The sequence below is a fragment of the Nematolebias whitei genome, chromosome 1, assembly GCF_014905685.2.
Source record: "Nematolebias whitei isolate Nwh7 chromosome 1, NemWhi1, whole genome shotgun sequence".
Taxonomy (NCBI): Eukaryota; Metazoa; Chordata; class Actinopteri; order Cyprinodontiformes; family Rivulidae; genus Nematolebias; species Nematolebias whitei.
Genome location: NC_056498.1, coordinates 88842312 through 88857145, shown reverse-complemented (window position 1 = coordinate 88857145; position 14834 = coordinate 88842312). Strand labels below are relative to the sequence as shown.

Below are 14834 nucleotides of genomic sequence, written 5' to 3'. Positions count from 1 at the left end.
GCACCTGTAGCCCATTTCCTGCACACGCCTGTGCACGGTGGCTCTGGATGTTTCTACTCCAGACTCAGTCCACTGCTTCCGCAGGTCCCCCAAGGTCTGGAATCGGCCCTTCTCCACAATCCTCCTCAGGGTCCGGTCACCTCTTCTCGTTGTGCAGTGTTTTCTGCCACACTTTTCCATTCCCACAGACTTCCCACTGAGGTGCCTTGATACAGCACTCTGGGAACAGCCTATTCATTCAGCAATTTCTTTCTGTGTCTTACCCTCTTGCTTGAGGGTGTCAATGATGGCCTTCTGGACAGCAGTCAGGTCGGCAGTCTTACCCATGATTGCGATTTTGAGTAATGAACAAGGCTGGGAGTTTTTAAAAGCCTCAGGAATCTTTTGCAGGTGTTTAGAGTTACGTCGTTGATTCAGATGGTTAGGTTAATAGCTTGTTTAGAGAACCTTTTCATGATATGCTCATTTTTTGGGACAGGCATTTTGGGTTTTCATGAGCTGTATGCCATAATCATCAGTATTAAAACAATTAAAGACCTGAAATATTTCAGTTGGTGTGCAATGAATCTGAAATATATGAAAGTTTCATTTTTATCATTACATTATGGAAAATAATGACCTTTATCACAATATGCTAATTTTTTGAGAAGGACCTGTATAGGAACAAAAATATAAAAACACTTTTGTTTATGTCCTCATTTTTCAATAGCTGAACCTCTAAGCCTTTTTCTCTGAAATATTGTTCACAAATTTGTGTACCCGGGAAATCTGTGTCAGTGAGCACTTCTCCTTTTTCGAGATAATCCATCCACCTCACAGGTGTGGCAGATCAAGACGCTGATAAGACAGCATGATTTATTGCACAGGTGTGTCTTAGGCTGACCACAATAAAAGGCCACTCTAAAATGTGCAGTTTGATTACACAGCACAATGCTATAGCTGTAACAAGTTTTGAGGGAGTGTGTAAATGGCATGCTGACTGCAGGAATGTCCACGTTCAGAGAAATTGGCACTACAAGTGCTGGTCATAAAATTAGAATATCATGAAAAAGTTGACTTATTTCAGTAATTCCATTCAAAAAGTGAAACTTGTATATTATATTCATTCATTACACAAAGACTGATATATTTCAATATTTCTTTTAATGTTGATGATTATAACTGACAACTAATGAAACTCTCAAATTCAGTATCTCAGAAAATTAGAATATTACTTAAGACCCAAAAAAGTTCAATCTGGTCCTCTGGATATTCAAAAAAACAAACAAACAAACAAAGCAAAAAAAAGTAAAAACGTTTCGTCTTTCATCCGAAAGACTTCCTCAGTCTGAGGTGCTGTATTCAGCTCAGTCTCTTAAATAGCACCTTCTCAGAGTGGATCAACCAGTTTGCTGCTGACAACCAAAACCAGCTGCTCACATGCTCAAGAAGGACCATCAGCCTAACTATGGATCATTAGCACACTGATGGCTGTTTGCTAATCAGAGAGGGCTGAGTGATACTAGCAATCACAGCATTGTAAGAGGGGGACAGTTGAACACGGAGGCCTCCACCCCTGTTTAATGATGGACGGTTTCTTTTCACAAAGATGGCCTCCTTTACTCCTCTCTCAAACCATCGTTCCTCTCTGTCCAGGATGTGAACATCTTCATCCCTGAAAGAGTGACCGCTGGCCTGGAGATGAGTGTAGACCGCAGAGTCCTGGCCTGATGATGTTGATCTTCTGTGCTGGGCCATCCTTTTGGCCAGTGGCTGTTTAGTTTCCCCGATGTAAGACTGATCACCCTCCTGACACTGAACAGCATACACAACATTACTCTGTTTGTGCCAGGGGACTGGATCTTTGGGATGAACCAGTCTTTGCCGTAATGTATTTTGGAGTTTAAAAGCCACTGGGACGTTATGTTTAGAAAATAAACATCTCAGTTTCTCTGAAACTCCCTCAACATACGGAATGACCACTGGTCTGGGTCTGGGTTCCTCCTTTTCACCTGATAGCTGACTGGAGTCCTGTTTGGGTTTCTTCTCTGCTTTCAGGAAGGCCCAGTTAGGATATCCACATTGCTCCAGAGCCTGTCTTGTGTGGGATTTCTCCTTCTGCCTGGCTCCTGAGTTAGTGGGGACGCTGTCTGCTCTGTGATACAGAGTCCTGATGACTCCCAACTTGTGCTCCAAAGGGTGATGGGAGTCAAACTGCAAATACTGGTCTGTGTGGGTGGGTTTGTGGTACACCTCAGTTTGCAAATGTCCTCTATCAGAGACTGAGACCTCACAGTCCAAGAAAGCCAACCTGCCATTTTTTACATCTTCTCGTGTGAACTTGATGTATTTATCCACAGAGTTGATGTGGTCAGTAAAATGTTGGACTTCCTGAGATTTAATTTTAACCCAGGTGTCGTCAACATACCTGAACCAATGACTTGGTGGTGTCCCTGAAAAGACGTCAAGGCTCTCTTTTCTACCTCCTCTCAAAAGAGGACCAAATTGAACTCTTTAGGATTTTTCTATATTTAGCATGCATCAGGATATTACTTAAGACCAATTAAAAAAAAGGATTTTTAGAAATGTTGGCCAACTTTAAAGTATGAACATGAAAAGTATGAGCATGTATAGCACTCAATACTTAGTTGTCGCTCCTTTTGCCTGGATTACTGCAGCAATGTGGCGTGGCATGGAGTCGATCAGTCTGTGGCACTGCTCAGGTGTTATGAGAGCCCAGGTTGTTCTGATAGTGACCTTCAGCTCTTCTGAATTGTTGGGGCTGGCATATTGCATCTTTCTCTTCACAATACCCTATTGATTTTCTATGGGGTTAAGGTCAGGTGAGTTTGCTGGCCAATTAAGAAAAGGGATACCATGGTCCTTAAACCAGGTACTGGTAGCTTTGGCACTGTGTGCAGGTGCCAAGTCCTGTTGGAAAATGAAATCTGCATCTCCATAAAGTTGGTCAGCAGCAGGAAGAATGAAGTGCTCTAAAACTTCCTGGTAGACGGCTGCGTTGACCTTGGACCTCAGAAAACACAGTGGACCAACACCAGCAGATGACATGGCACCTCAAACCATCACTGACTGTGGAAACTTGACACTGGACCTCAAGTAACATGGATTCTGTGCCTCTCCTCTCTTCCTCCAGACTCTGGGATCTTGATTTCCAAAGGAAATGCAAAATTTACTTCCATCAGAGAACATAACTTTGTACCATTCAGCAGCAGTCCAGTCCTTTTTGTCTTTAGCCCAGGCGAGATGCTTTTCATGGCGTCTCTTGTTCAAGAGTGGCTTGATACAAGGAATGCGACAGCTGAACCCCATGTCTTGCATACATCTGTGCGTGGTGGTTCTTGAAGCACTGACTTGCAGTGCAATGAGCTGCATGCAGTCCACTCTTTATGAATCTCCTCCACATTTTGGAATGGGGTTTGTTTCACCATCCTCCCCAGGGTGTGGTTATCCCTATTGCTTGTACACTTTTTTCCATTTATTTTCCTTCCCTTCACCTCTCTATTAATGTGCTTGGACACAGAGCTCTGTGAACAGCCAGCCTCTTGAGCAATGACCTTTTGTGTCTTGCCCTCCTTGTGCAAGGTGTCAATGGTCATATTTTGGACAACTGTCAAGTCAGCAGCCGTTTACACACGCTCTCAAAACTTGTTACATCTATAGCATTGTGCTGTGTGATGAAACTGCACATTTTAGAGTGGCCTTTTATTGTGGTCAGCCTAAGACACACCTGTGCAATAATCATGTTGTCTAATCAGCATCTTGATCTGCCACATCTGTGAGGTGGATGGAATCTCCGTAAAGGAGAAGTGCTCACTGACACAGGTTTACACAAATTTGTGAACAATATTTCAGAGAAAAATGCCTTTGTGTACGTAGAGTCTTAGATCTTTGAGTTCAGCTCATGAAAAATTGGGAGCAAAAACAAAAATTTTGCGTTTATATTTTTGTTCTGTTTATTTACAGTAACAATATGCTTTAAAATAAAATAATGTTTAAATTATTGGCAAACTGATTTGATAAAAATAAAAAGTTTTGTAAAGTGAAAACATAAAAAGTTAGAAAATGTGAGATACTGTGTCCGATTATTAAATGTTAAACACAATGTTTTATCTTTACCTTTTTCTTGTTAGGCTCAGCCCCTTTGTCAAGTCCTGATGCAACACGAGTCTGAGGTAGAAAGAAAGTGGCAACGATGAAACAACTCCAGCATATGTTAATGAACAGAACTGTATTTGTGTCCTAAATAAAAACAACAACTGTGATAAACCTCCCAATAAAAGCAGTAAATCTTATTAGAGTAACAAGAGGAAAAATTTTAGACATGAAACCTAAATTTGCAATGAGTGTGTTATTTGTGGGTGTGAATAAGGATTTAAAGAATTGGTCTAATTCACAAAACCCTTGCAAAGGAAGATTTGTGCTTCAAACTGTGCTGCCAACTAAATCACATCATCACATCACATGTTGGGGCTGCTGTTAAATATACAGTATTTAGATTATTATGTATGTGTATGTCTTAGATCCTTATATACTGTCTCTCTTTATACGTTATATTTTTGCTATTTTTGGATGTAACTGGGACCTTGAGTACACAATTTTGTTCCACTTCATGTACCACGTGTGATGTGAATGACAATAAAGAACCTTGATCGCTCTGTGCCAACATAGTTTGTTCACATGTAAATGAGGTTTAATGCAGCATTTAGGTAAAAACCAACTTGTATTCATGAAATAAATAACTGGACAAAAAATTGTCTGATTCTTAAATCTCTGTGTCACAAATCTGGTAATGGAGAGTACGTGACAATTTTTTATTTTCATCCTTAAACATTAGGTGTTTATGTTAACTGAACAGGAGCCAAAAACAAAATAAACAAAATAAAACAACTCAACACAGTCCTAAACAATTAAATAAAAATGAATTATTATAATTTAATTTATTACAAAGACTGTAATGAACTAAAACAGTCATCAGTTTTAATCAGTTTATGGCTTTTGAAGAGAGTAAGTTCAGTTTAAAAAGCCTTTTTGTGAGTTTTTCCTCCTAACTGAGGCAAACACACAAACCTGAGCCAGAGATGCGTTGCGGCTCCTGCTGGCTTTAGCAGAAGGGCCTCTTCCTCTATGACTGGAGGAACATTTATGACATCTCCACTGCTGCTGCGCCTCAGAAGCAGCACCCCTCCCACAGTCCTTCTGCTGCAGGCACTGCAGGTGATACGGGTGGCCACAGCTGGAAAAATACAGATCTGTGAGGCACTAGAACTAAACTAAACTTCATTTGAGTGCTGCAGTTAGTGCCATGGTTTGGTTTCATTGGAAGAGCTGAACGAGCTTCAGTCATGAAACTTACCTGAACACAATGATCTCCTCAGCTGGGTCCTGCCTCCTCTTGTAGTGCTGCAGGCAGATGGTGCAGTATTCTTGTCGTGGGTGGAGCCCCCTGGTGACAGCCGAGCGGAGATGAGCCAAGGACCAGTGGAGGTCATGGTTCAGCAGACTGGTTGTGGTTTCCAGTAATGTCTAAAAATGACAAGAGTATTTTCACCTTAAAAAAAATCCATGTTTGTAACAAAAAGCAACGTGTTATTCTGTTTAAACAGTCAGATTCCTTTGTTCTGAGGAAACATTAGTTATTTATAGGCTACTTTGGATCAGCTGTGGATGAGTGGTTAGAGCGGTCATCCTCCAGTGACAGAGGTGGGGGTTTGATTCCACCAGCGGTCACATGTTGAAGTGTCTCTGGGCAAGACACTGAACCCCTGACTGCCTCTGATGTGTGTCCCATCAGTGTATGAATGTGATCTTAAGCTCTGATTAGTCTACAGATTCAGATTAGCTTTGTAGAGATCTAGTAGAGTGCTGTATGAATGTGTGTGTGGAGGTAAATGAAGGCACAGATTGTGAAGCGCTTTGAGTATTTTGATTAGATAAAGGCACTATATAAACACAGCCCATTTACTCCAATTCCTTTTATGCAGAAACAGAAAACATTCTCAGAAAAGCCTCTAATTATTCCGAAATGGTTCAGGAAACATGACAGGAACCAAAAGGAAACACAACCAATTGTCTGTCTTAGTCTCTCTTCAATGAAAATCAGAGTAGGATTTAAAATTCTTCTACATAAAAACATGATGATGAAGCAGATGGCTGCTTGTCCTGAGCCTGGTTCTGCTGGAGGGTTCTTTCTGTTATGAGGGAGTTTTTTCTTTCCACTGTTGCCTTGTGGCATGGAGGCTGCACAGCTGCAGAAAGAAAAGCTTTGCAGAGAGTGGTGAAGGCTGCACAGAAGTCTGTTGGAGTCAGTCTCCCCACCATCACAGACATCTACACCTCCAGATGCAGGAAGAGGGCCACCTGCATCATGAAGGACCCCACTCACCCAGCACACACACTTTTTGCCCCACTCCCCTCAGGAAGGAGGTTGAGGAGCATTAAGTGTAGAACCACTAGACTGAGGAACAGCTTCTACCCTGAGTCTGTTAGACTCATGAATCTCTAACCAGAATAATCACTGCGAAAAAAATCACTGTAATGTCACTTGATTGTTGATATGTGCTGCTGATCTCATGCTGCTGATTATTTCATGCTGCTGTGTTCATTTGTACTCATCTGCTCACACAGACTCATGTTCGTGCTGCTGTTGTTCGATGTATTGTTTTGTACTGTTAGTGTTTAGCATATTTCTTAGTTTATATCTTAGATCCTTATTACTGTTTCTTTTTACAATTTATATTTTTTACTGCTGTTGGATGTAACTGGGTCCCTGTATACACAATTTTGTTCCACCTCATGTACCACATGTGGTGTGAATGATAATAAAACCTACTTGAAATGGAACTTACTTATACTTATAACTAACTTACACTTCTAGAATTGCGTCGCTCAAGGTGGCTGCATGTTGGAGCAGCTCTGTTACTTTCATTCTGAGATTTTGCTTTTGGAAACTTTAATTCCTCTTTTTCTGGATGTGTCACATTTTTTGGATGATTGTTTCCTCTGGTATCGGATGCTGTGCAGCTGGAAGGATTTTTACTGAAACTTTTTTAGTTTTGGACATTTGTTATGATGCGTAACCATGGCAACAATGCAGTTTTCTACAACAACAGCAGCTGATTAACATCTCAAAAGCTCTAATAATATCTCAACTGCAGCCCCAAATCTCAAATGAGTTGAAAAGGATGTTCTGTGGACGCATTCTCATCTACCTGCCAGCTGTGCTTGAGTGCCTGACCACTGAGATCCTGGAACTAGCAGGAAACACGGCTCATGACAGCGGAAGGACAGGATCGTCCCTCAGCACCTACAGTTGTCTGTCTGCAGTGAGGAGGAGTTCGGCAGACTGCTGGGAGGAGTGGCCATCGCTCTGGGAGGAGTTCTGCCCGGCATTCGGGCGTTCCTACAGCCCGGGGGAACCGAGAGGTCAGCCGAGTCTGGGTGGACGGATCGGATGGCATCTGCAGCCAGTTTCTTAGGATCCACTGTAGGATGGATCTTTATAAGAGATCCTTCCTGCCTACAGCCATCAGTATCTATAACATCTCTTAATGAAACGAAGATAACGAGTTACAACAACAAATAATTTCCCTTTGGGATTAATAAAGTATTATTGAATTGAATTGAATTTTTTTTAACTTGCTCAGGATGGGAGACTGTGACAAAATAAGGACTCAATTGAATTGTATGTATATGAATGTACGGTATTTGTTCAGTGCCCTGAGGTAACTTCTGTTGTGACTTGGCGGCGCTATATACTGGTAAATAAACGGAACTGAATAGTTTCTCATTAATGTACATAATGTGTGGTTAATAAAGTTTCTCTGATTTTGTCTCTAAGGAAATATTTAAACAAATTCTATCATGTCAAGAATAATTAAATAAAAGCTAAATTGAAAAGCTGTGTGAAAAACTACATCCAACCCGTGACTGAAGTTTGCAGAACCACCAATAACAACAATAAGCTAAATTAGTTGTTCTCTGTTTTGATCAGGCTCTTACATGGTTGTGGAGGAATCGTGACCCATACCTGCTTCAATTCATTGAGGTTTGCAGGTGTTTGTATGACCATTAAAACATATTGATTATTTTATTTTGTAACCATTCTACTGTAAATTTTCTGCTGAGCTTCATATCATTGTCCTGTTACATCATGAGTCTGTTTGGTTCAAACTTCAGCTGTCAGACAGATGGCCTCATGTTTCCAGAATACTTTGGTCTACAGAGGAGTTCATGGTTGAGTCAATGGCTGCAAGGACCCAAATCATCACCCCTCCACCAACGTGCCTGACTGTTGGTATACGTTTGGGCAGATATGCTATTTAGTTTTCAACAAATGTGACGTGCATTATAAATAAATATATCTACAAAGGTGTGTGGTTCATTCAGATGCAAATCCAATGTGTGCTGCCAAATTCTTCTTTAGAGAAAAGATTGTTCTCCTTGCAATCTTTACAAACAAGCTTATGTTTGCTTAATCCTTTCCTATTGTATGTCATGAACTTTAAAATTGAACCTGCTAACTAAGGCCTGTAGAGTCTGTGATTGAGCTCTTGCATTTTTGATATATCTTTGAGCACTGTATGGTCTGATCTTGGGGTGAGATTGCTGAGATGCCCCTTCTCGGGAAGACTGGCAGCTGTCTAATGGTTTTAACTTGTGAAGAATTTTCTCGCTGTATAAAGTTAGACTCCAAATTATTTTGAAATGACTATAAACCTTTTCCAGTTAGAAAATACATTGCTGATGTCTTACCTGCTTGGCATTGTGTTAACACACACCTGAATGTTTTAAAGCAGCAACCTACTAAAATTCCTGTTATTAGAGGTGTTCACACTGATGATGATCAGTTAATCATGAATACACTTGATCAGCAGCAAATAATTTTACGTATCAATGATGAATGCCTGTGTATAAAAGGATAAACACACATATTTACCTGCTCATAGGTAAAAGTGTCCAGCATTCCCAGAATGAGGCCTTGAATCTCTGCCAGCTTCCCTTTCCCGTAAACTGGATCCTGATGGACAGACAGGCACATGGTCTCACATGTAACACATGCACTTAACAAGATGAATAAAATATTATTTCTGAAACACATTTTTTATATCAGTGACACAAAAACACTGTCGTAGAATAAACTGATTCACAATCGATCAGGTGTAGTCTTCATCAAATATATTACAAAGCTGTGGAGAACAGTCAGACCCACAGAGAGTCAACACATTACAAGTACAGAACTTATTCATGTCTTGTCCTGTTTCTGACCTGTGCTGAATTCTTGAAAGGAAAAGGTTGGTTTTGAAGAAAACTCATCAGGGGCCTGCCCCTTCCCTTCCCCTGGTCTTAGTTTTTCAGAACTGAAATCAGGCGGCTAACAGTCTCACAGAAAGGAAACCATTTTCAAGGTTTCTTATGGGGGAGGTGATAACCATCTATCCACTGGCACTGTCATTCCAAAATAAGTGATGCCAAAGCATTATAATATCACAACATTTAAGCTTATATTACTACCTTTGAAATACTTATTCATATGAATTCATCCTACTTGCACCGTTATACTGTATGACTTTGCAGCTTGTTTTGGTTGTCAGCAGCAAACTGGTTGATCCACTGCGAGAGTGTGCTATTTATAAGACTGAGCTGAATACAGCATCTCAGACTGAGGAAATCTTTCGGATGAAAAACGAAACATTCCTACTTTTTTTTTTTTTTTTGAATGTCCAGAGGACCAGATTTAACTTTTTTTAGATTATAAAGGTTATTAATACAGTAAAATAACATTGAATTTATAAGGAAGCGGTAGCTCAGTAAAAATTTATTCCCTTCACAAGCACATAAACACAATAATTTGTTTTTATTATATTAACTATGTGTAGGAATCAACACTGCTATAATGTCTGTCTTTGATGCTATCACTAACTTTACACTCATCTGCAAACAGCTCCTTATTTCAGCTTCACAAAAACTCTAGTTAGTTTAAAGGTCTTCTGGATTGTTAGTGGTTTCTCAAGCCCCTCTTCATGTGCAGTTTAACCTCCTGCTGTCTGGTTGAAGGTAGTGTTTCACTCAATTGAGCGTCATTATTCAGGCAATAAGGATGCTAAACTCACAATGACCAGAAGGCATTTCATTTAAACAGCCAAGAGAAATGCAGATTTGATTTAATAATCATTTTAAAAGTCAAGGTATCTTTTTTTGTTTGTTTCAAGAACCTGCAGCATCCAATAAACAATACTACAAACTGTCTAAAAGTAAATAAACAGAGCATGTGTTAACAGTAGCACTCACCTGCAGTATTTGTTGAATAATGGCAGGAATAGAAATAAAGCTGCTCATACAGTTGAGAACCTTCAGAGTCATCTCCTTCAGCTCTAAGACATTAACAAACATCATTATTACCCTAATAAACAGCACTACCAGCATTTCAGTCACACTCACTATTATATTTTGAACAAGACAAATTCTTGCATAACACCATGGCTGAGTGGTTAGTACAGTCATCCTCCAATGCAAGAATTGGGGAATTGATTCCACCAGCAGTCACATGCCGAAGTGTCCCTGGGCAAGACAGTGAACCCCTCATTGCCTCCTATGTGTGTCCCATCGGTGTATGAATGTGATCTAAAGCACTAGTCTCTTTAAAATTCACTTAGCTTTGTATAGATCTAGTAGAGTGCTGTATGAATGGGTAAATGAGGACACAAATTGTAGTGTAAAGATCTTTGAGTATCTCAATATGGTAGAAAGGTGCTATATAAGTACAGCCCATTTACCATCAAATCATAGTATTTGTGTTAAATTAACAGGTGAAATATATACAGTACCTCTCTATGAAATAAAGAAAATGGTAAATGGGATTAAAAACCAGCTTATTCACATTCAAAAGTTTCTTGTTAATATGACATGCAATTCAAAATTTTTACATTTTTCTTATTATTAAGGGGCCAATTCATTAGCATTAAAACCCTCTGTCACAATTTTTAATTCACTGCTCCTCCTGCAACTTACGAAGAATTTATAAAAACAAACATCAAAAAGTATATTTGCCAAAACCAGCCACTAGGGAGCACAAGCCAATGTATCTCTTTTGCCGGTCCCAAGCCCAGGTAAATGGTGAGGGTTGTGTTAGGAAGGGAATCTGATGTAAAACACTTTTGCCAAAACCATAATGCGAGTTCATCAAAGCGAAACCATACCGGATCGGTCGAGGCCTGAGTTAACAACGACCACCACCGGTGCTGTTGACAAAAATGGTGCCGGTGGAAATTGTGCTGCTGTTAGTCGAAGACTACGAGGAGGGAAACGTGTCAGGAGACAGAGGGAGAAGAGAAAAGTGAAGAATGTAGGACTGAGGGTTACAACTCTAAATGTGAAGACAATGACAGGCAAAGGTAGAGAGCTGGCTGACATGATGCAGAGAAGAAAGGTAGATATTCTATGTGTTCAAGAGACCAAGTGGAAGGGCAGCAAGGCTCACAGCATTGGAGCAGGGTTCAAAACGTTTTACCATGGTGTGGATAGAAAGAGAAATGGAGTAGGGGTGGTCCTGAAGGAGGAGTTGGCAAATAATGTAGTAGAAGGTGAAGAGAGTGTCAGATAGGGTGATGTGCCTGAAGGTAGAATTAGAAGGTGTGGTGCTAAACATTGTCAGTGGTTATGCTCCACAGGTTGAATGTGATGGGGAGGAGAAAGATACATTTAGGAAAGATCTGGATGAAGTGATAGAGAGTATTCTCAGGGAGGAGAGAGTGGTGATCGGAGCAGACCTGAATGGACATGTTGGTGAAGGAAACAGAGGGGATGAGGAAGTGATGGGTAGGATTGGTGTCAAGGAAAGAAACCAGGAAGGACAGATGGTGGTGGATTTTGCCAAGAGAATGGAAATGACTAAAGACAATGCCTATTTCCAAAAGAGGGAGGAACATAGAGTGACCTATAAGAGTGAAGGAAGGAGTACACAGGTCAAGTCAAGTCAAGTCAAGTCATATTTATTTATAGAGCACAATTTAAAACAGATAGACTGTTATCAAAGTGCTTAACACTAATGGTAACACTAAGAAATAAAAAGCAGTAAGAATATACCTTAAAAAATTAAAACAACAGCATTAAAATGAAGACATGGAACAAGATATACTAAATCAACTCACACAGTATGAAACGCCAGAGAGAACAGATATGTTTTTAGCAGGGATTTGAACACAGGAAGGGAGGTGACATGCCTAATGTTGGGGGGTAGGTTGTTCCACAGTTTGGGACCCATGACTGAAAACGCCCGATCTCCTCGGAGCTTCAGTCGTGTTTTTGGAACAACCAAAAGCAGCTGATCGGATGATCTCAGAGCCCGAGAGGGAACATATGGTTCCAGTAGCTCAGAGAGGTAGATGGGTGCGAGGCCATTTAGGCACTTATAGGTCAGGAGGAGAATTTTGAAATCAATCCTAGTTCTCACAGGAAGCCAGTGTAGGGAGGACAGAACTGGTGTGATGTGCTCATACCTCGGTGTACCAGTTAAAAGCCGAGCTGTAGCCGTGAGATAGAGGCCTGGCTGACCCCAGCATACAGTGAATTACAATAGTCCAGGCGGGTTGTGATGAATGCATGGACTAGTGTCTCAAGGTCGTGTCTAGACAGCACTGGCTTGAGCTTAGCTACCTGCCGCAGTTGGAAGAAGCTTCTCTGCAGAACCGAACTGATCTGTTTGTCGAACTTAAAATCCGAGTCAAAAACCACTCCGAGGTTTTTAACAGAGTGCTTCAGATAAGGCTGAAGGGAGTCCAGGTTCACAGAATAAGAGGCGGCAGCTGAGCTAGGGCTAAAGACAATGACTTCAGTCTTCTGGTCGTTAAAACTTAGAAAATTTGAAGCCATCCATGTCTTAATGTCGTCCAGACATTTGAGGAGAGGGTGGACGGAACAAGCACTGGCTGGTTTCAGTGGCAGGTAGATCTGACAGTCATCGGCGTAGCAATGGAATGGAATACCATGTTTTCTTAGGTCGACTACATTCTTTTTAAAAGAGGAAACCTGAGGGAGATTGGAGACTGTAAGGTTGTGGCAGGGGAGAGCGTGGTCAGACAGCATTGGATGGTTGTGTGTAAAATAACTGTTGTTGTGAAGAAGAGAAAAAGAGTAAAATCAGAGAAGAAGACCAAATGGTGGAAGATGAAGAAGAAAGAATGTTGTGAGAAATTCAGAGAGGAGCTGTTAAAGGATCTGGGTAGTAAGAAAGAGCTTCCAAATGACTGGGCTACTACAGCAACAGTAATTAGAGTCAGGTAGGAAGGTACTTGGTGTGTCATCTGGACAGAGAATGGAAGATAAGGAAACCTGATGGTGGAATAGTGAAGTGCAGGACGCCGTTCAAAGAAAGAAATTAGCCAAGAATAATTATGACAGTGAGAGGACTGAAGAGAGGAGACAGGAATATAAGGAGATGGGACGTAGATCAAAGAGGGAAGTAGCTAAGGCAAAGCAGAGGGCGTACGATGAGTTGTATGGGAGACTGGACACTAAAGAGGGTGAGAAGGACTTGTACCGATTGGCAAGACAGAGGGATCAGACTGGAAAGGATGTGCAGCAGGTTAGGCTTATTAAAGATAGAAATGGTAATGTTTTAACAAGTGAGGAGAGTGTGACTGGAAGATGGAAGGAGTACTTTGAGGAGCTAATGAATGAAGAGAATGAAAGAGAAAGAAGAGTAGAGATCATAAAACTGTGGACCAAGAAGAAGGAAAGATTAGTGAGGGTGAAGTCTGGAAAGCTCTGAAAAGAATGAAGGGGAAGGCAGTAAGACCTGATGACATATCAGTGGAGGTTTGGAAATGTCTTGGAGAGATGGCAGTGAGGTTTTTGACTCAAATATTCAATGGCATATATGAAGGTGAGAAAATGCCTGAGGAATGGAGAAGAAGTGTGCTGGTGCCCATTGTTCAGAACAAAAGTGATGTACAGAGTTGTAGCAACTACAGGGGAATTAAGTTGATGAGCCACACGATGAAGATCTGGGAGAGAGTTGTGGAAGCTAGACTTAGACGAGCGGTGACTATCTGTGAGCAGCAGTATGGTTTCATGCCAAGAAAGAGCACCACAGATGCCATCTTTGCTTTGATGATGCTGAAGGAGAAGTACAGGGAGGGTCAGAAAGAACTCCATTGTGTCTTTGTGGATTTATAAAAAGCATATGACAGAGTGCCAAGAGAGGAGGTGTGGCATTGCATGAGGAAATCTGGAGTGGCAGAGAAGTATGTTAGACTGGTACAGGACATGTATGAGGACAGCAGGACAGTGGTGAGATGTGCTGTAGGAGTGACAAATAGCTTCAAGGTGGAGGTGAGATTGCATCAAGGACCGGCTCTGAGCCCCTTTATAGGCTCGGAGCCTAAAAAAATGTGGAATATGTTTGTTTATACAGTAGTCCCTCGCTACTTGGCGGTTCGTTGATCATGGACTCGCTTTATCGCGGACTCGCTTTATCGCGGTTTTTCAAAATAAGATTGGACATGACGCAAAATTGGCTTATGGATGGATGAACCGCATGATCGGCATGGAATTTTTATTCAAAATAAAATATTTTAAATTAATTAGCACCTGCTGCATCTTTGTGCTGCCCACACTGCAGGCTAAACTTCCTGATGCAGCTGATCAGCTGTTCTTCGTGCAGAGTGGAGAAGTGGGCGTGGTCAAGAGCGCTTGCATGTGGCAAAGAGCAGAGGAGGCACAGAGCTGAAATCAAGACAGTCTGTGCTCTTTTAGAATGTTTAGCATTTAGAAACATTGTTTAGAATATTGCAAGAGTGTGGGAAGGGTTTAAAACGCCTTTATATTTATATATATAT

At 41.0% G+C, this 14834-nt stretch overlaps 1 protein-coding gene across 1 annotated transcript in view; it reads right to left on the bottom strand.

Annotated features, from left to right (window-relative positions):
- vps8 (VPS8 subunit of CORVET complex) overlaps positions 1 to 14834 on the bottom strand; it is a 79665-nt gene that overhangs the window by 2399 nt on the left and 62432 nt on the right. Inside the window, exons 39-43 of the mRNA XM_037688234.1 lie at positions 10288 to 10370; positions 8936 to 9016; positions 5354 to 5523; positions 5068 to 5233; positions 4117 to 4167 (exon numbers count right to left, since the gene is read on the bottom strand). Coding sequence (XP_037544162.1) covers positions 4117 to 4167; positions 5068 to 5233; positions 5354 to 5523; positions 8936 to 9016; positions 10288 to 10370 — 551 coding nt within the window. The remainder of the gene's footprint in view (positions 1 to 4116; positions 4168 to 5067; positions 5234 to 5353; positions 5524 to 8935; positions 9017 to 10287; positions 10371 to 14834) is intronic.